At 36.8% G+C, this 21623-nt stretch overlaps 1 protein-coding gene across 1 annotated transcript in view; it reads left to right on the forward strand.

Annotated features, from left to right (window-relative positions):
* POLR1A (RNA polymerase I subunit A) overlaps window positions 1-19982 on the forward strand; it is a 57892-nt gene extending 37910 nt beyond the window's left edge. Inside the window, exons 28-34 of the mRNA XM_039331349.1 lie at window positions 2064-2199; window positions 5071-5178; window positions 9083-9346; window positions 9730-9930; window positions 11194-11311; window positions 11999-12163; window positions 19683-19982. Coding sequence (XP_039187283.1) covers window positions 2064-2199; window positions 5071-5178; window positions 9083-9346; window positions 9730-9930; window positions 11194-11311; window positions 11999-12163; window positions 19683-19783 — 1093 coding nt within the window. The 3' untranslated portion in view covers window positions 19784-19982. The remainder of the gene's footprint in view (window positions 1-2063; window positions 2200-5070; window positions 5179-9082; window positions 9347-9729; window positions 9931-11193; window positions 11312-11998; window positions 12164-19682) is intronic.
* The last annotated feature ends 1641 nt before the right edge of the window (window positions 19983-21623 follow it).

The raw sequence follows: 21623 nt of genomic DNA on the forward strand, positions 1-21623 counted from the left end.
AGTTTCAATGATCATGAGAATGGTGAGGAATCAGCCCAGAACTACATGGAAGGATCTTGACAATGATCTCATAGTCACCAAGAAAACAATTGGTAACACACTACGCCATGAAGGACTGAAATCCTGTAGCATCCGCAAGGTCCCCCTGCTCAAGAAAGCACATGTATAGGCCCGTCTGAAGTTTGCCAGTGAACATCTGAATGATCCAGAGGAGAACTGGGTGAAAGTGTTGAAGTCAGATGAGACCAAAATCAAGCACTTTGGCATCAGCTCAACTCACTGTATTAGGAGGAGGAGGAATGCTGTCTGTGATCCCAAGAACACCATCCCCACCGTCAAACATGGAGGTGGAAACATGCTTTGGGGGTGTTTTTTTGCTAAGGGGACAGGACAACTTCACCACATCAAAGGGACGATGGACGGGGCCATGTACCGTCAAATCTTGTGTGAGAACCTCCTTCCCTCAGCCAGGGCATTGAAAACGGGATGTCAATGACCCAAAACACAATGCCCAAGGTAACAAAGGAGTGACTCAAGAAGAAGCATGTTAAAGTCCTGGAGTGGCCTAGGCAGTCTCCAGACCTTAGCCCCATAGAAAATCTGTGGAGGGAGCTGAAGGTTCGAGCTGCCAAATGTCAGCCTTAAAACCTTCATGACTTGGAGAGGATCTGCAAAGAGGAATGGGACAAAATCCCTCCTGAGACGTGTGCAAATCTGGTGGCCAACTACAAGAAACCTCTGACCTATGTGATTGCCAACAAGAGTTTTGCCACCAAGTACTAAGTCATGTTTTGCAAAGGGGTCAAATACTTATTTCACTCATTAAATGCAAATAAATTTATAACATTTTTGAAATGCGTTTTTCTGGATTTTTTGTTGTTATTCTGTCTCTCACTGTTAAACCTACCATTACAATTATGGACTGATCATTTCTTTGTCAGTGGGCAAATATACAAAATCAACAGGGGATCAAATACTTTTTTCCCTTACTGTAAAACACTGACTTTTTAAAAGTAAGGTTCTACATTTAGGCAAGAAAAACCAAATGTACAGGTATAGTATTGGTGGTACCTTGCTCAATAGTAGCAACTGTGAGAGAGATCCTGGAGTCTTAGTGGACAATCACTTAATATGAGCCAGCAGTGTGCTGCAGCTGCCAAAAAAGCCAACACAGAACTAGACTGCATTAACAGAGGGATAGAATCAAGATCATGTGAAGTGTTAATACCACTTTACAATGCCTTGGTAAGGCCACACTTGGAATACTGCATCCTGTTTTGGTCACCATGATGTAAAAAAGATGTTGAGACTCTAGAAAGAGTACAGAGAAGAGCAACAAAGATGCTTAGGGGACTGGAGGCTAAAACATATAAGGAACAGCTACTGGAATTGGGTATGTCTAGTTTAATGAAGAGAAGGACGAGGGGGGACATGATAGCAGTGTTCCAATATCTCAGGGGCTGCCACAAAGAAGAGGGAGACAAGCTATTTTCCAAAGTGTCTGAAGGCAGGTCAAGAAGCAACAGGTGGAAACTAACCAAAGAGAGAAGCAACCTAGAACTAAGGAGAAACTTCCTGACAGTTAGAACAATTAACCAGTGGAACAACCTGACTCCAGAAGTTGTGAATGCTCCAACACTAGAAGTTTTTAAGAAGAGACTGAACAGCCATTTGTCTGAAATGGTATAGGGTTTCTTGCCTGAGCAGGGGATTGAACTAGATGACCTCCAAGATCCCTTCCAACTACATCATCATCATCATCATCATCATTATTATTATTATTATTATTATTATTATTAAAATGATATCATTACTGAGATAATTTTTCTTCAGTATTACTAAAATATTTTTCTCTTAGGGTACAAAGTAAAATTTAGACTTCGGAATCAAAAATATCTAATTTTGTTTAAAAAATATTGTTATGAATAATGTTGTTACAAAATGATTTGAAATTTTCCTTTATATTTATCATCTGAATTGATAGATCTAGAAAAGTATATTGTAGCATTGAATAGTCTGGAATCCAGAAGCTGTATTCTGTTTCTCTTATCCATCCTACCCAGATTTTTTAAAATGTTGCTGGAAACAATTAAAAGGAAGAGTTTAAAATTGGCATCTTATAACACTGTCAGCACTCGAAAAGCAATTCAGAAAGATTTAGAAGATGAGGAAGAAATTGGTGCTTCACAGGAAGACCAGGTAAAGATGTAAACCCCTTAGCTCACGGGTGTCAAACTCACCATGTCACGTGACGTGTTGCGACATATCGTGACTCTTTTTGCATTGCCACGGCATGGCTTCAGTATGATGAAACTGGCCCACAGGCATACATGCATTCTTCAAGAGTACTTTCCCTGGTTTCTCTTCAAATTATATACATACATATGCTTTTTTAAAAGATCAAGTTCATTTTTCAGTTGCCTTTTTTGGAAAATGTTTCATGTTCTGCTACACAATTACATTACATACTATATTTACATATTAAGCATATAAATTGATATATGTAGTCCATATTTCTAGTCCTCTATGACAACATTCTTATTCAAATACAGGAAGAAAAGGTAGTTTTTATACCATTGTATAGAAAATGTGTCTTTTCTAGAAAAACATTATCTCGAAAGAACAATAAAAATGCCTTAAAGTCTAAAACATTGCTAAAAAAATTAGGAGTGTATATGACATTTGCTATATATAGTAAATATATGGAATACAGGATATTAAAAACAGAAGTCATATTTAGAGAATAAAATGCTGAGATTCTTCCTTTTGAAAAAATATTTTTTTCTGAGCAAAATTTATTTGTGAAAGAATCTTTGTCTAAGTACCCTTTATAGATCGTGATCAGTTCATATGAACAAATATGACACTATGGTACTGAAAGCTGCATTTCCAACAACTAGCTGAAGCCATTAACATCTCTTTTAAAAGATGCCTATTTATCTCATAAAAATAAAAATACCTTTGTTGAATTAAATAATTTTAAATGACCTGACATATTAATGAAGCCTGACATATTAATGCCAAATAGATGTTTGTGTGTCAAATATTTTATTTATATCTTGCCTTCCTCTATTCTTGAACTTCTAATTTTGTGTACTCTTAACAACTATTTATGGATAGTTATCACAGGCTTTTTGCTTTGCTGTTTTAAAAGATCAGTTAAATCCAGTTGTGCTAGAAGTTCTGAAGCATACATAGTTGCTACCCCACATGCAGGGGTCAGAAGATACTGTAAGCACTGTGTCCCTTAGCACTTATTAGTGCAATTTAACAAATAATGCAATACTATATTGTTTATATTGAGGCCTTTGAACTATGGTGCTGGAGAAGACTCCTGCGAGTGCCTTGGACTGCAAGGCGTTCAAACCGGTCAGTCCTAGAAGAGATCAACTCCGACTGCTCTTTAGAAGGCCAAATCCTGAAGTTGAAACTCAAATACTTTGGCCACCTAATGAGAAGGAAGGACTCACTGGAGAAGGGCCTAATGCTGGGAAAGATTGAGGGCAATAGAAGAAGGGGACGATAGAATGAGGTGGTTGGATGGAGTCACTGAAACAGTAGGTGTGAACTTAAATGGACTCCAGAAGATGGTAGAGGACAGGAAGACCTGGAGGGACACAACTTCGCAATTAACAACAACAACAACAATATTGTTTAAAGCTATTAAATTATTTTAAGTATTGTTACAGATTAGGAGGAGCTACCAGTCTGGCGTATCATAATCTGTCTGTATGGGGATTTCTTAAAGTTTTCTCTTTTCAGTTTAGATCTAGGAAAATTTTTAAAAATGCTTTGAATTTTCAGTTCTAGAGTCTGGCAATATTGAACCCAGCAAAACTTTGCCAGTTTTTACACAAAGACAAAACTTACAGTTATGTGAAAAAGAAAGTACATCCTATTTGAGTTCTATGATTTTTACATATCAGGGCATATAAAAATCATCTGGTCCTTAGCAGTTCTTAAAAGTAGGTAAATACAACCTCAGATGAACAACAACACATGATATATTACACCATGTCATTATTTATTTTACAAAAAGAAAGCCAAAAATAGAGAATCTTAGTTTTTCACATATGACTTCTCCATTTTGGCTTTCTTTTTGTAAAATAAATGATGACATGGTGTAATATGTCATGTGTTCTTGTTCATCTGAAATTGTATATACCTACTTTTAAGAATTGCTAAGAACCAGATGATTTTTATTATGTCCTGATATGTAAATCCATAGAATTCAGAGGATGTACTTTCTTTTTCACACGACTGTAAATGATAAACATATTCATTAGGAAAAAGGGAATAATAAGGCAATTGTTTCTTACAACACATTTCCAAATATAGATGAATACATTTAACTTTACTAAACTAATCACATATTAACTGAGTGTACATATAATGTAAAATACGAAAATTATTCACTGGTAACTCGTGTCTGGAGATTATTAGGCAGGAATTTCTTCTGTCTCCTGATTTTTCAATTTTATAAAATGTGGAGAAATATAGAGATGTATAATTGTGTTGCAGTTTCAGGCAAAAGATTCCTTCTCTGAAATTGGGTAAGCCAGAAAATTTTCTAGTGGCTAAATTCTCCTTCCTAGGCTTTTAACTTAAATGATTAAAGCATTAGTTTTTACCAATTACGCTCTTGTACAAAAAGGAAAATTTTGGATAGTTTCCTCCCTCTCCCTCAGGAAATAAAAAGATAAATTCTACCTATTCCAGTCCTCTCAATTAATCTGCTGATTTAGAGGGACAGAATTTATTGTACTAGAAAATAGAGATTATCCCATGTATTATATATTCTCACATAGTTATATTAATTTTGTATAAACAGCTAATTAAATTATCAAACAATTCAAACCAGAGTTGGGGTCCTATTGCCTATCACGTTTCTGTAGCAACTAGGATAGGATGAGGAGAAATTTCATGTCTGCTGAGGATGTTGGAGTCTTAAGGGAAACTTCCATAATTAAAGATGATATGTGACATTTCATTTAACTAGGGTTACTTTGAAATCTGTTAGAAAAGAAAATATATTATGTAGTAAAAGGATTCCTACTTCTACCGACATAGAATGATAATGAAGCTGAAACTGAAGAAGACAGATTTCCTGATAGTGGAATGACTGAAGGTGATGCTGATGCTACAGATACAAAAAGAAAGGAAAATCAAGAAGAAGAGGTAATGATACATTTCCTTTGTTTTAATAAGATGGCATTAGAAAATCTGTCCATCACAAAAACTTGGAATTAAAGTATATTGAATTTGAGTCAAACAATATCAAACAATCAACACTTGATTTTAGTAGATAACTAGTAACATGTAATGATAAAGGTATTTGACTAGGATTGGTAAGTTCCATGTTCAAATCTACCCTAAACTGTGAAAACTTGCTCTAAGCCCAACATATTTCATCCGGTTTTTGTAGAAAAGTGAAGAGGTCGTGCTTTTAAATTGTGCATTTGCTCCTGGGGAAAATATGGGATATAAATTTAATTAAGTAAAAGAGTAGATAGGCTGTTCAAATTTTAAAAAGTCAGAAATTATCTCCATGTTGAAAAGAATGTTAATCTTGTATATTTGTACAAACCTTATTCATAAGGAACTTGTGGATATAGGAAGTTATGGAAAGTAAACTATATTTGATAGTCTTCTCTGTGCATGTCATTGCCATTATTTTTTTAGACTGATGTGTACAAAGTAATACTTGAAATGGAGATCTAAATACTCTAAACCAGATGGAGATTTATAATGGATTTAATAAGGTACTGAAAGCTAAGCCCAATATTTGTCTCTATTAATGCAAAGGTTTAGGCACTGTTGATGAAATTTAACTGAAGTTGATGCAACCTCTGCATGGTACAGAGTTGGTTTACATAGTACATATTTATTTCTGCAAATTTGGATGAAAACAATTTATGTGCACCTGTTTACAGATTCAAAATGAGAAATTGAATACACCAGATGCAGCAGTTTGAACAATCTTTCAGTTGATTCAGTGCTATTTTTTAAAAAAAATATACAATTATTGATAAATTTCAAACATTATTAGCTTTTTAGGTCTAGTTTACTGATAGCTAGGTAAAAACTAATATTCTGATTGTCTTCATAGATTATTGTTATTTTGTCTATTTTCAATAAGTTTCTCTAAAGCAACTATCTGCATATTTGAAAAGGAAGGTAATTCACTTTAGAAATCAAAGGAACATTATTAAGAAATCTTGAAATATTTACAGCTAGACATTTACATAAAACTATAGAAGTTAAGGCAAGATCTAGAAATTTTGTTAGAACTACCTGAAAATTGATCGGATCTGCATATTAAAACTCACATATTACTGCAAATATTTGGCTGGATACGTTTAGATGACATTGGCATTGTTGTCCACAGTATAACAGAATAACAGCTGGAAAGGATCTTGGAGATCTAGTCCAGCTTTTCAAACTGTGGTATGCATACCACTTGTGGTACATTAACAAGTGACAGGTGGTACACAGTCCTGCCTAGCCAAGTGTAGTGGGGGAGGGGAGCGCAGGCAAGGACTTACTGTGAAAAAGTCCTCTGGAGCTGCAGAGTGGCTGGGACAAGGCAAAAGCCCCAGGCTCACTTCTGGCTCACTTTCCCCCGTGAGAAAAGAGGAGGAGGGGGCAGAGACAGAGACAGGAGAGGCTATAAAAGGAAGCAGTTTGGGCGAGAGAGAGAGAGAGAGAGAGAGAGAGAGAGAGAGAGAGAGAGAGAGAGAGAGAGAGAGAGAGAGAGAAAGAAGCAGCCTTGGGAGGAGGTGGAGTCAGCTCTAGCTGCACTGAAGGAGGGTGGGAGGAGATCAAACAGGCTGGCCATGAACCGATCTACAACTTCTGTGGCAGCCAGCTGTGCTGGCAGCAACAAACAGGCAAGAAATGCAGCAGGGTAGGGGTTGCCCTCCACGAGGAATGAAGAAATATTGGAAAACTGCTATCATAAAAAGAAGGATTAGGGGTGCCCTAGTCCTTCTCTTTATTAGATTGGACATAACCCAATTCCTGCAACTGTTCAGCATTTGGTTTAGCTTCCAGCCCCCTAATAATTTTTGTTGCTCTTCTCTGCACTTTTCTAGAATCTTAACATTATTTTTGTATCACATTACCAGAACTGGACGCAGTGAGGAATCCAGCAGTACTAACATTTCACATGATCTTGATACTCATACATTAGAATACAATAGCAATCTGTACATAGAAAGATTCAACTAAATATCAGGATATTCCAGAAACAGATGCTCCATGGACAGTAAATAAATGGAAACACCTATAGAAAAGACAAATAAAACTTTTCAAATGGTCTCCATAGTTCCCTGAGCAGAATATTCAATTTATGGAAAAATCATACAATTTCTGATGTATATGAGGAAACCTTAAACTATTTCTGAACTAGAAAATTTTTGCAAGGGAAGCTGGAAAAACAACTCAAAATCAAACCAAAGAAAGACTCTGTAGGCAGCTATAGGAAATGTTTAAAAGTGTCATTTCTACCAAAGAAAGTGCTACAAATCGTTGACTAAAAGAGTATCCAAGCTGCAAATATTGTTTGAAGGCATCAACTCCTAAAAATGATCTATAATTATATTAATATTGTTGTGACAAAGCATAATCGTCTATCCATACATGGTGTATCTATAAATGGCAACCAAATTAGCAATAAGCCGCTTTTAATAGCCATGGGGGGGAAAAATGGGTTTCAGTTATTGGAGAGTTTGACAATGTGGCATATTTGGGCAATGCAAAGTTTGCTCACTTTCAGTTTCATTAAGTGGTTTCTAGTTCAGTCCTATTTCCTGTACAGTAATATAATGATATCCTTGGTAAGGTTACTTGAGCATAATTTTCTCTCTCATGCTGTTTAAATATATTTCTTATTTTAAGGAAAAGATTAATGAAAGCAAAATACTTGAATTTTTTCTTTACATTTTAAAAAAAATCCTTTGTGTGTGTGTGTGTGTGTAAAATTTCTAACATTACCCTTATTTTTTCACATTAGTCTTATTCAGTGTGGGATTCAAATAATTTAACAATGGCTCTAATGACCATTTTAAGTATAAAAAAACAATATACCGAAAGGTAGTTTATTATTTCATGCATTTAATACTTAAATAAGAACAATAAAAGAGGTACACAAAACTAGATTATGTTATTAAAAAGAGTTTTAAATATTAATGAAAAAATATTAAATAATACCTGACAAAAAACAATAAAACTGTTATTTAAGATATTTCCATATTGCTTCCTGATTGGCATCCTTACTTGCAATTTTCTTCACTTTTATCCGAGCATCATGAGCTGTGTCATTTATCTTTAGCCATCTTTTCACTGTAGGAGTAGGATCCCGGTTGTGGCAGGAGGCTGCGAGGCTCATCACAAACATCTCGCCGATGCTGGTGCTTGCAGCAGAAGGCCGCTCAACGCATCATGCTGATCTCACCATTGTGGCAGGTTGCGCAGCTCATCGTGCTGCTGCCGCTGCTTGCATCAGGACGCCACGTGGTGCATTGTGCCAGTTGTGCTGGTGCCACTACTTGCGGCAGGAGGCCAAATGATATATCACACTGCTCGCGCTGGTGCCACCACTCACAACAGGAGGCCGTGCAGTGCATCATGCCCATTGCACCGCTGCTGCTGCTTGCCTTGCGGCCTCCTGTGGCAAGCAGTGGCACCGGAGTGATCAGTGCGAAGAGCCACACAGCATCTCGCTGTGAGCAGCAGCAGCGATTGATCAGCATGAAGAGCCACATAACGTCCTGCCCAAGCAGTAGTAGCAGCACTATCAGCGCGAAGAGCATCGCAGCGTCCTGCCTTGAGCAGCGGCAGAAAAACTCAGATTTATCATAACTGATTCACTGAACTCAATAAAAAATTAGGTGTTGGTTCTGCCGAACTGGTGTGAACCAGCTGAATCTCACCACTGGGACTCTTATTGCATTTTGGAGGTGGAGGGAAGGATTAAGTAAAAATAGTTAGAGGGTTTTGAATGGTTTTAAAAGCATCAATGATATTGTTTGCTTTTCCTATTTAGTGAAACTGAATATGATTCAAATATGTTTCTTCGCAGGTTGATTATGAGAGTGAGGAAGATCATGAAATGGGTGATGATGACGATATTCCAGATCGGGAAATGACTGCACCGGATGAACAAAATCCTGAGGCATTGGAAACTCAGGATAAGCTTTATTCTTCTTCTTCTTCTAGTCAAACAGCTCGAAGCAAGAGAAAACGATGGAATGAAATGGCACAGCATAGAATTAATGCTGTACTGGAAAGCCATGATGCTATAGAAAAATATGCATATGACATTGATAATGAACTGTGGTGTGAGGTAAAGTTATTGAAACAGCGAAGAAGAGTTTTGGATTACAGAATTACTTCAATATTTTTGACTATGCATGTAATTGTTTTTTTCCCTTAGTAGATATTTATTCAATTGCATTGCGTGTACATCAGCTATACATTCAGGCACCCATTAAATTTGGTCTGCTGTCTTTCCAGACTGGGCTGTCTATAGAATTTAGCAATTTGATCCAAAGGAGAAAACTCCAGATGATTTGCGAGCTAAAGGAATTGCTCATTGTTTATTTATTTATTTATGCTTGGATTTTTCAAATCAGTTTAAGAACAAGATTTTATAATGGTTTAGATGTTTGAACACCTTTTTCACGATGGATGGAAAGTTTTTTATAATCAGAAAGTATTGTCTTGTAGGTTTCACTAAAGCTTTCTCTGACGAAGGAGTACTTTGATCTTGCATCACTTGTTACATCTCTGGCAAATAGCACTGTCATCCAGGAGACAATGGGAATAACACGATGTCTCTTAAATGAAACCAGCAACAAGAATGGAGAAGTGGTGCTCACTTTGCAAACAGAAGGGATAAATCTTCCTGAGCTTTTCTACTATTCTGATGTATGTAATGAAAAAGCTTTGAAAAAGTTGAAAGATAATTGGCATATATCCATAATTTTTGTTATACTGATATTGATAGCATTTTTATTGATTTCAAAGAAAAAGAACTGAAGAACATTTTCAGTGAAATCAATTAAAATTGCTATTAATATAATAGAAATTTTGAATGAATGTCAAAAAACTTTTGGATAAATGCCAAAATTTTAAATTTTGACAAAAGTTTTTGCTTTTGGCTTTGAATGGAGCTGTAACTGATAGTATAAAATTCTCTCTCTCTCTCTGTATATGTATATGTACACACACACACACACACACACACACACACACACATATAGGTCTTTGGTTATTCGGGTTTTCTCCCGCATAAAATTGGAAGTGTCTTGGCGACGTTTCGACGAAGTCTCATTTGTCATCTTGAGGCTGGTGTTTTCAGCTTCGTGCTTCAAGGAGCACGAAGCTGAAAACACCAGCCTGAAGATGACGAATGGGACTTCGTCGAAAAGTCGCCAAGACACTTCCAATTTTACACGGGAGAAAACCCGAATAACCAAAGACCTACATACAAACACCTGCGAAAACCTCAGAAAACATATAGATAGATAGATAGATAGATAGATAGATAGATAGATAGATAGATAGATAGATAGATAGATAGATAGATAGATAGATGGATGGATGGATATTTGAATTCCGAACTTTAAACTGTTTACAAATGGAAGATTTTGATAATTGGATATAGAATCAATCCAAAGAGAATATTGGTTTACAAAAGAAAGACCAATATGCATTAAACACATTTTCTGTTTTTTTTTTTTCTATCCAAATTGTTACAATTACTTTCCATGTATTTTTGCTGTGCACAATTACAGATTAATTCAAGAAAAGAGTGAATTGAAGCAAATAATTTGCACAGCTTTCTGGGAATAGACTATACAATTTAGGGATGTTATGAAGCCTTCACTTCATTTTTACTTCTTCAACTGAGTAATTGAATAAGGTTGTAATAGAGAAATATGCGTGTACATTTAGGAGAACAAGAGAACAAGAAAAAAATGAGTGTGAATTTTAGGATTCTTTTCTAAAACTTTGCAGGCTTTGTTACAAAAAAGTTTTGTTTGGTTGCATATTGTGCTTCTTCAGCTATAATTTTTCTTTGCTAATGTTCAATTCTGTTTTTCCCTAGCTATACATATTATTTGAGATAGATAATCTACTATTTGTTTCACTATGACTTCCCACATTTGCCATTTTTGTCTCTTTTAGATTTTTGATATGAATAAACTTTATTGCAATGATATTCATGCAATGGCCAACACCTATGGGATTGAAGCTGCTTTGAAAATTCTTGAGAGAGAGATTAAAGATGTGTTTGCTGCATATGGTACACCTTTTTATATAATATCAGCTGAATCTGATAGCATAGATAAAGCATTGTCTGTTATTGCAGGCTTGAAAGCAATTCATTCTGCTAGACTAGCAATTATTAAATATTTCTTTAATTTTGGTATTATATCACTATCAAAAGATTTGAAGATTGCCACATTTTGATGCCCATTCAAAAAACATTTTGTAGTAACTTCACAGACCATAAATTGGAAACCACTGGCCTATATTAAGCTTCTCATTCAGAGAATGTTTTTACAGCACAGATGATGAAGCTACAATCCATATTTCTTTCACTAATGTTCAGTATAATGGCATATTGAATTCCATCTATTATCAGAACAGTATCTTCTGTTGATCAAAAGATAGTACATTAGCAGATCTAGAAATCTCTCAATTGTCCACGCTCTCCACTCTACCTTATATTTAGGATGTTGCATAGAACAGTTGACCTAAGTAAAGCTTAATAGTGTAGCCTTCCTTCACTTGTTTTAAAGAACAGATAAATCCATTAAATCCTTTCAGATTATGTTATTGAGTCAGCAGTATGAACCTTACAATGTTGGTATTTAATAAACTACTTAATAAATAGTTTCAAGCTAGGTATGGAAGATGGGTTTATTGGAGTACTTTGTGCATTTCTTTATAAAGCTCTTTTAGGAGACATTGATACTTCTATTGACAGGAATTGTGGTTGATCCTCGACATCTCTCCTTGGTGTCAGACTACATGTGCTTTGAAGGTGTTTACAAACCTTTGAATCGGTATGGAATGCAGTCCAATTCATCCCCCTTGCAACAAATGACTTTTGAGACAAGCTACAAGTTTTTGAAAGAAGCAACTATGTTGGGTAAATACCTCACAATTATTATGAAAATACTAGCTTATATAGTAGGATAAATATTTTAATTATTAGTATCCAAAATATACTGATGAAAAATTATTTTTCTATATTCATATATTGCTTTTTTTGGTCTCAAATTAAAAACATCCAGTTCCAGGCAGCCACAATTGAATAAATTAATAATGTATGCACATTGTTCTTAAAAGGAAATAGTGATGGAAGTTTCACATATAGGTAATTCCTGATTAGTGATCATTTGTTCAGTGACTGTTCAAAGTTACTGTGGCACTGAATGAGACTTTCAATTGGTCTTCAGAGTTGTGTCTGTCTCAGCATCCCTGCGGTCACGTGTTTGGATTTGGCCCTTTGACAACTGGGTCACCATTACAGCATCTTGTGTTGATCTGATCACCATTTGCAACTTTCTCTTGTCTAGATTTTAAGTTCCCTTCAGAGTTTAGAATATCTTTATATGTCCATATTTTCTCAAGACTAACTAGATTTGAGTGTACGAATGCTTCCATTGTTGAAAGCCATCCTAGAATTTTCAAATATATTTTACATTTTATTTTTCCCCGTGTTAGTAATAATGCATTTCTAATATAGTGGTTTTGGAATTTTACTTTCCCCATACCATAGGAAAGCATGCCAACCAAGTTGTAAGTCATGTTCCTCTAGATACTACAATCTTTTATTTCTGGGGAATATTCATTCTTTTACCCATGTTAACACCAATGCTTGGTAATATAATACCCAACCTGGCAAACCAAAACCTCCATTTCCCTTTGCTTCATGTTACATTTTCAATTTAATTCTAGCTTTCTTTCCTTGCCAGATAAATTTTAAAATTAAGGAATTCAGGTCTTAAAAAAAATCTCTAGTTTTATAGGTATTGCTTGGAATAAGAAAAGTATTTTTGGTAATATATTCATTTTCACTGTAGCAATTCTCCCTAACATCAACAATTGCAGATTTTTCCAGTTTTCCAAGTCAAGTTTTATTTGGTTTAGTAATTTTATATAGTTATCTTCTTTTATCGTTGAACATCCTGCTGTCAAATATATTCCCAAATATTTAACCTTTTTAACTATTTGTAGATCTACTTTTTTGACAATTGATTTTTTTTTTGTTTCTCTAAGATTTTTAACTATCACTTTAGTTTTTTCTCTATCTTCAATCCTGTTGTCTCTCCAAACTGTTCTATCTTTTCCAATAATTTAGGAATCATCTCTAGGGGTTCCTCTAGGACACGGGTGTCAAATTTGCCGTGTCACATGACATGTTGCAACGTATCATGACTTTTTTTGCATTGCTGGAGCTGGGGTGGGCACGGTCTCTACATGATGCAACCGGCCCAAGGGCCAGCAGTTTGACACCCCTGCTCTAGGATGAATACCAGATCATCTGCAAATGCTTGCAATTTGTAGCTTTCACCTTTTATCTCCAGTCCTTTAATTTCTAAATCTTGTCTAATATTTAAAACTTCCAAGGTTAAAATAAATAACAATGGCGATAGTGTATATCCTTGTCTTGTGCCTTTTCTTATATCAGAGTTCTCTGTATAGTCTCCATTTACAATCACTTTTGCTGTTTGTTTGTGGTATATTGTCTTGATCAGATTTATTAAATTTTGTCCAAAGTCCATTATTTTTAGTTGTTGAGTCATAAATTGCCAAGAAACATTATCAAATGCCTTTTGAGTGTCTAGAAATACTAATGCCAGTTGCTTCCCTGGATGCATTTCATAATATTCCAATATGTCCATTATAATTCTCAAATTATTTTTTATTTTGTCTCTTTGGTAGAAATCCATTTTGGTCTGGATGTATAAATTCAATCAACAATCTTTTCAGTCTCTCAGCTATTATTGAAGTAAAGATTTTATAATCCGCATTTAATAATGATATTGGTCTATAGTTTTTTTATCTGTGTCAGATCTGAGTCCTTTTTTGGTATCCGAGTAATATTTGCTTCTGTCCATGTATTTGGGAGTTTAGCCTCCAACAGAAGTTCATTACAGACCTCTTTCAATGGTAAACTTAGTATATCTTGTATAGACATTTATAAAACTCTGCCAGGAGCCCATCTAGTCCCAGTGTTTTGTTGTTGTTGTTGTTATTATTATTGTTGTTGTTGTTGTTGTCTTTTTATAGCCTCTATCAATTCTCTCATTATTATTTTCTCATTTAACATAGTTTTGAAGTTTTCTGGGAGTTTTGGTAAGTTAGTTTTTTCCATATATTGAGTCATTTTCTCCCATGAAATTTCTTCCATATCATAGTTTCTTATAATATTCTTTAACTATCTTTTTATTGTCTTATTTTTAAATTGTAGATAGCCTTTTTTGTCTACTAAATTGTTTATCAGTTTTTTTTTCTCCTTCTGTTTTCTAAGTTTGTAAGCTAGCCATCTTCCTGGTTTATTTGCATTTTCAAAAAAAGTTTTGCTTTGCTCTTTTAATTTGCTGCAACAGTTTTTCTGATTATATTAAATTTAATTTATGTTTTATTATTTCTATTTGTCTTTTCAATATTTTCTTTTGTGGATTTATTTGTAGTTCTAATTCTAATTTTTTAAATTCTTCCCTTAACAACACACATTTTTCTTTATTCTTTTTAGCCATATATGTTATAGCTACACTCCAAAAGTATGCTTTGGTCATGCCCCATATGTTTTGCAATGTTGCATCTTCTTTTTTATTTTCTTTAAAGAAAATAAAGAACTTATTTCTTTTTCTTTAAAGAACTCCATTTTTTTCTTGCTAATTCTATAAATTCTTTCTCTTTTAATAGGGATTGATTCAAGGTCCATCTTACTTTTTTCTGTAGTCCTTTCCACGTCATTTTTAAGGGATTATGGTCTGCCCAAGTGCCTAATTCTATCTCAATTTCCTGCATATTGATTCTTAATTGAGGCGTCATCCAAATCATGTCAATTCTGGACCAAGATTTATGACTGTTTGAGTAAAATGTATATTGTAACTTTTCGAAGTTCGTTTCTCTACAGGTATCTTGTACACCAACTTCCTCTATCATGCTGAAAAAAGTCTTAGGCAGTCTCTTTCTTCCTTGTTTTCTTGTTTTGCTACTTTTTATTGTGTTAAAATCCTCTATTAAGCAAATATTTTGATATTCCATTTCTACTATTTTTTTATGAAGTTTTTGTTAAAATTCTTCTTGCTTATTATTTGGTGCATATATTATTACCAAAAGTATCTGTTTTTTTTAAACAAGTTTTATTAATTTTCCAGTTTTACATCCAAGTATTTAGGAAGCAGTGTGGTGATTGGGTAATCAGTAGTCCAGTAACAAGATCTTTCGTACATGTCTCAGATTACATCATCAAAAATTCCCTATTTCCCTTGATTATTATATCACATTCAAATTAATACATTTCTAATTATAACTCGATCAATTAAGGCATTTATTAATATATTTTAACTTATACATATCTGTGTCCTGTTTTTAAATTTTACCTATTTTCAATTACAGTGTTCCAATTTAGCCTTTAATATCCACAATATTTAGATTTCAGGTATCCTAAATTTCCCTTATTTCATTACAAAATAATTGTCATATCTAAAATACACATATTGTTTACTTAAATACATTCTTACTTTATTTCACAAATATATTCTATTTCCCATTCTAGTACCTCATCACTTACTAATAAAGTATGCTTTATTGTCTCAATCCAACTTCCATATTATATTTCAAAAACTATATTCTAATGGCTAATTTTCATTTCCCTTATAAATCTAAGTCCTAAATATTAAATCAATTAATATCTTTTAAAATCGCCTTAGCCCATTAAGTAAAATTTTAGGCTCTTCCATTATAAGTCAAAAAAGGGGGGGAAATCCCATTTTTTAAGTCTAACTCTAGCTTTCTTTCTGTACCAAGCAGGCTTCCATACCAGTGCCTTTAAATCCTTAAGTGGATCTTCCTTCATTTCTACATGTTATTTGAATCAAGGAAGACCATCCAGTTATCAACTTTTCAAAGGAACTGGCCCCTTTATAATCATTGGATTGTTACCCTAGTAATTCAACTCTCCATGTTCGGTTTAGAATATATGTCGTCAGTTCAGTCTGTTCTTCTTCTTCCGGTTTCATCTGGCTTGAGTAAAAGGTCATATCCAATGTTGTGATTGTTGTTTGATTGTCTAGTTATCTAGGTCAGTGATGGCGAATCTTTTAGAGACCGAGTGCACAAAAGCTGGCCCCGCCCCTGCATCCCCCACCCTGCCTATCCGCAGGGCCACTCACCACCTCCAGGGCCCGCCGCAGATCACCCAGGCAGTCCAGCAGCGCTATGGCAGTCATGCCCTCTGCCCGCACCCTGCGGCATCAACTGTGCACGATGAGATGTGAAGGCAGAGTCTTGTCTACGCTGCCTGGCTGCCATGTCCTCTGCATGGGCCGTGCTCAGGGGCAATTCTCCTTCAGGGGGGCTGCTGGAGAGGAGGGGTTGCGGGGGTTGGCGAGGCTGGGGCAACGGCACATGTGCCCACAGATAGGGCTCCGAGTGCCGCCTCTGGCACCTGTGCCATAGGTTCGCCACCATTGATCTAGGTTCTCAATATGCTGTGGTTGTTGATCTTTAGCACCATCTTAGTGTTGCTTTCTTCAGTTTCTGTTGCTTTCTGAATTGCAGAGTTTTTAGTTGAAATCAGGATTTGACTGTCCAAGTTCTCAATGGATTGTACTTGTTCTTTAAAGTCCTCTTTGATATTAATTTGTTCCTCTTCTATTGCTTTTTGGATTGTAAGTTCATCAGTTGAAATCTGGGCTTCATTTTGTGAATTTAAGATGGCACCTTTGTCTTTCAATCTGGAATTCATTAGCTCAGTAGCTTCAAGGATTTTTTCAAGTATAGGTTATAATTAAGTTGTGAGTAGTATTCCTCCATTTCTATGGTGTTTAAGATAGTCCTTTAGTGGAGACTATTTTTGATAAAAATCAGTGAATGTCCACCTGTACTATTCCTAGAAGTTGTTTTTCACCACCCAGCAGTTTCAAATTATTATCTTTTTTAGATAGTGCTAAGGACAAATCTAGGCAGTAAGCAGGTCTCACAATCAAAGATATTCAGTTGCTATACCAGGCTTTGCCACAAGATGTCCCTGATAGCATGTAAGGTCTTTTTCCAAACTCAAGTTAGGCTTTTATCCAGTTTAATTTTTTTTTCCAACCTACAAGTAGATAAGGTAGAAATGGGAACTTTTTGGGACCCCAAATATCCAAAAAGTGCAAGTCCAGTTATTTAGTTGTTTAGTTTAGTTCTTTTCTTTTCAAAGCTTTATTTTCCCAAAGTAGGCAGACGCCACCATGTTAAAGGGGGGGAGGATTTCAAGAGGCTTTTACAGGAAGATAGTTGGGATACAAGAAAGGTAAGGCAAGGTCTCACCCAATTCCTTCGCGGTGCTTTCGTTGTGCTTGGTGGGGATTTTGGCTTTTGGCTGGTACGGCTTAGTGATCGGCCTTGTTGCTGGCCGATCTTTTCTCCGTCGGTCCAAAGGAGCTGCCTCAGATCAAACGGAAGGACTGCTGCCCTTCCGCAATCTGTCGAGGGTACTCCTCACGGTCATCACCCCTCCAGGGTGACTTTTGACCCTTTTCAGGGTCTCCCAACAAAGAAAAAACGGACGGTGGAAAGAGTGCTCCCCCCGCGCTTCCTTCAGCGCCACAATCACAAACCGGAAGCCAAGTATCTGTTTTTAATTTAAAATTATTTCCATTACAATTCTTCTTTCTCCATCTGAATTGATCATTTTAGAGTCTATTGTCCCTTTAACATATACAGCTACTCTTTTTTTGTTGTTGTGCTGATGCATAGTAGAGTTTCCCAATTTTTGGACATTCTAAAAGTTTGTAATATTGTTTTTTTGTGCATGTCTCTTGTAGACAAAATTATATTTATGTTTAATTTCTTCAATTTTAAAAAAATCTTTTCCTTTTTGATGGGGAGTTCAATCCATTTATATTCACTAAAAATAATCCTGTTTTCTTTCTCCATTTTGTTTACTTATATTTAGGTCTTGTTGATCTCGTGGTTCTCTGCTCTCTCACTATTCCCTCACAATCTTGGTCTGTCTTCTCTTTCTCTTCTTCAATTTGTGTAATTGTTTCCTCTGTTGCTTGTTCTATCTGTTTCTGGACTTCTATCCTCTTGTTGAAGAGACAAAAAACAAAGATAAATGAGCAAATGCTTGATATAAAGACACAATTTGATGCCCATCAACAAATGATTGCTAAAAATGAACAAAGAATTTAGAAAATGGAGGATAAATCAGAAGAAACTGACCATTTGCAACTTTCATTGTCAGCTTCCAACAAGCAGAGTCAATGGAGAAGCTGACAGGAGGTTGCAAATAGCAACCATGTGACATTGCTCCTAACAGCTGTACAAGAGTCACCTAAAAACTGCAGTTGGAATTGCCATTGCAGTCAGTAAACATTTTTTATGAGTTTGACAGAGTTCCCAATCCCAATGTCATTAACCAAGGTCTACTTTTTTGGAAAAAAAAGCATATCTACTGAAATCATTGGTACGTAAAATGGAGTCTTAGGAAGGGAGACAGTCTGCATGTTTTTAAATCACATGTTCCTCAGATCCAAATTATGGCAGGTGGGCTCCACCATACTGTTATTAAAATGGCCTGTCACTCTTAGAATACACATTTCCTCAATTTCACTCAGAAACTAAATATTGCATCCGTTACGACTCTTTGTTGAATGCAGGGGCATTTGTGTTACTGAAGACTGAGGCTAAGGCCCACATAACATACACCCATAATGGAAGTTATCATAGATTTTGATAAAGTATTATTCAAGTCTCCATAATAATTGTGTTTATTTAAAAGCCAGTTCGGTATAGTAGCTACGGTGCTGCAATAGAAACCAGGTGACTTAAAGGAAAAACAGGAAAGTGTTACCAGAGAAGAAAAGTTGTCTTGAATGGACTAAAAAGAAAGATGGGATAAAAAAAAAAAGTTCCAAGCATTGAATACTTGCTAAAGATGGGCTCCTATTTGGAAATCTCTCACTCCTTGTGAGATTTCCCAGCCTCATGATCTTCCATAAGGACCTGAGGAGGGAATTCATGGACTAATAACAGATCCCACAGTTTTATTGCTTTTGTCCTTATAAGCCACTAAGAGTTGCCTTGTGGTGAGATGGGCAACAAATTAATAAATAAATAGCAGGTTTCACCTAAAAAAGAAAAAATTCTACATAGTTAAAAGCTTCATGGAGTTCTGATCAGTGTGGAAGCAGGATATATATAGGGACAGCTAAACATCTGAAAATGTTTTTCAACCTTACATTTTAAAAACTGCTTGGTGGTAGGAATAGCAAGAGAAAACTTTTCATCCTTCCATAAGACTGATGTGAAATTGTGTATACATCTGTACATCCAAAAATACCCTTGAAGTAGATTTGAATATAATCCCTTTCAAAATGTACTTTTTGCAAAAGTGAGAAACTTTATGCCCAAAAATATAATTCTGCTTTCTTTTGTTCTAGGATCCCATGATGAACTTCTGTCTCCTTCTGCTTGCCTGGTGGTAGGAAAAGTCGTCAAGGGAGGAACTGGCTTATTTGATCTTAAGCAACCTCTAAAATAAGATGTTTTTTTTTTAAAAAAAAAAAAACCTTGATTTTATTGCAAAGAATAAATTTGCTGCTATTCATTTTATATTTTATTTTTTTAGTGTTGGTTGTCTGAAAGTATCATCAATTAATCTTTCTAATTTAATAATTACCTGCATCTTTGGATTTTCAGGGATTATATTTAATAATAAATATGGTATGTTCATCCTTTAATTTTGGCAAGTGAGTTTATTGAACAGTCTATATCAGCCCACTGGCCAGACGCGTTACAAGAAAACCGCACCCACCCCATTGCCGGCAATGGAGAAAAAGCTCCGATATGTTGTGCAATGTCATGTGACGTCACGACTTTGACATGTCTGATCTATATAATTCAGTTTTTAAATATTTATGGATTATCTAGTATAAAAAGTATCTTTGTGGTAGCAGCTTCTCTTATGTTTATCAAATCGTAAATGAAACAACAACATAAACCAGCAGTGTCAAACTCAATTTCATTGAGGGCTGCATCAGCATTGCAGTTGCCCATAGAGGGCTGGATGGTTGTGGCCAGGATGGGTGCGGCCTATTGGGTGGGCGTGGATGGAGAGGGTGTGGCCTACTGGGTGGGCATGGCCAGCTCTACATCATTCGCGTCAAGGGTGCCTGTGGGGGCCTGGGCAGGAGTGGCACAGATCTGAGGGTCTCTGGCAGAAGGGTGGGACCAGGGCAAGTGCCAAGACATGGTCCACTGGAGGAGCCTCACTGTTCCTCTCAGGCCATGCGGGGGGGGGGCTCGATGGTGCTGTGGGCTGCCCGGAGTCCTGAACAGCAGAGGTCAAATGCCTAGCCTGGCCCTCGAGCACCCATGGCACCAAGCCCAGTCCCACTTTCCCAAGGGGGTGCCCAGCTGTATTTACCTCCTCAAGGCTGCTGCTGCTGTTTGCTCTCCTTACCCAGGTTGCTCATGATGGGTACGAGGGCAAAGTCAGAGGGAAGCCCATTCCGTTTCCATGGGAGGAGACCCAGCTTTATATCCAAAACTTCCTTAGCAATAGAATGGGAGACCCCCAGGCTAGGCCAGGAGGAGGGGGCAAGGGAATGGTGAAAGGGCAGCAGGGCAGGACTAAAGCAGGACTTCCCTCAGACCCTCCCTCTCCTTTCCTATTTTCCTATGTACAGAGTGGTGGGAAAATATTTGAGATGAGGGAGGGAGAAAAACAGGCAAGAAATGCAGCTGGGGAGGTGTCATCCTTTGTGAGGAATGAAGAAATGCACATGGCCCGCACCTACTTCACATATCTGGCTTGGTGGGCTCTGGGGGAGGGGATGCCATGAGCAGCGTGAGAGTCAACGTTACCTGCGCAATGCTGTCCAGCCCCCAGCCTGCCCAGTTTCAGCAGGCAGCGAGGTACTCTCCTTACAGCGCCGAGAGGCTGAGCCAGGCGGCACGAATTTGAAAAGAAGCATGTTGCCACCCAGCCCCAGCCTGCCCGGTTTCAGCAGGCAGCGGGGCACTTTCCTCACAGTGCTGAGAGGTTGAGTCAGGCGGTGCAAAGCTAACTGCTGAAACTAGGCAGGCTGAGAGCTGGGCGGCCTTGCGTTTCTTTTGGGACTTGCACCGCCCGGCTCAGCCTCTCAACGCTATGAGAGCGCCCCGTTGCTTGCTGAAACCCCTCCCCCAGAGCCCATCAAGCTGGATATGTGAAGTAGGCAAGGGCCATTTGCTGGCCACTTCCAGGTGATGGTGCATTTCTTCATTTCTCACAAAGGGTGATACCTCTCCAGTATGCACCCAGGGGGTGGGGCCGATGCAGCAGGGGCTGGTTCCTCGCTGTTTCCAGACAGCCTTGTGGAGCTAAGATTGAATGCATT

The sequence above is a fragment of the Crotalus tigris genome, unplaced genomic scaffold (assembly GCF_016545835.1).
Source record: "Crotalus tigris isolate CLP2741 ecotype Arizona unplaced genomic scaffold, ASM1654583v1 scf7180000024437.13266115, whole genome shotgun sequence".
Classification (NCBI taxonomy): Eukaryota; Metazoa; Chordata; class Lepidosauria; order Squamata; family Viperidae; genus Crotalus; species Crotalus tigris.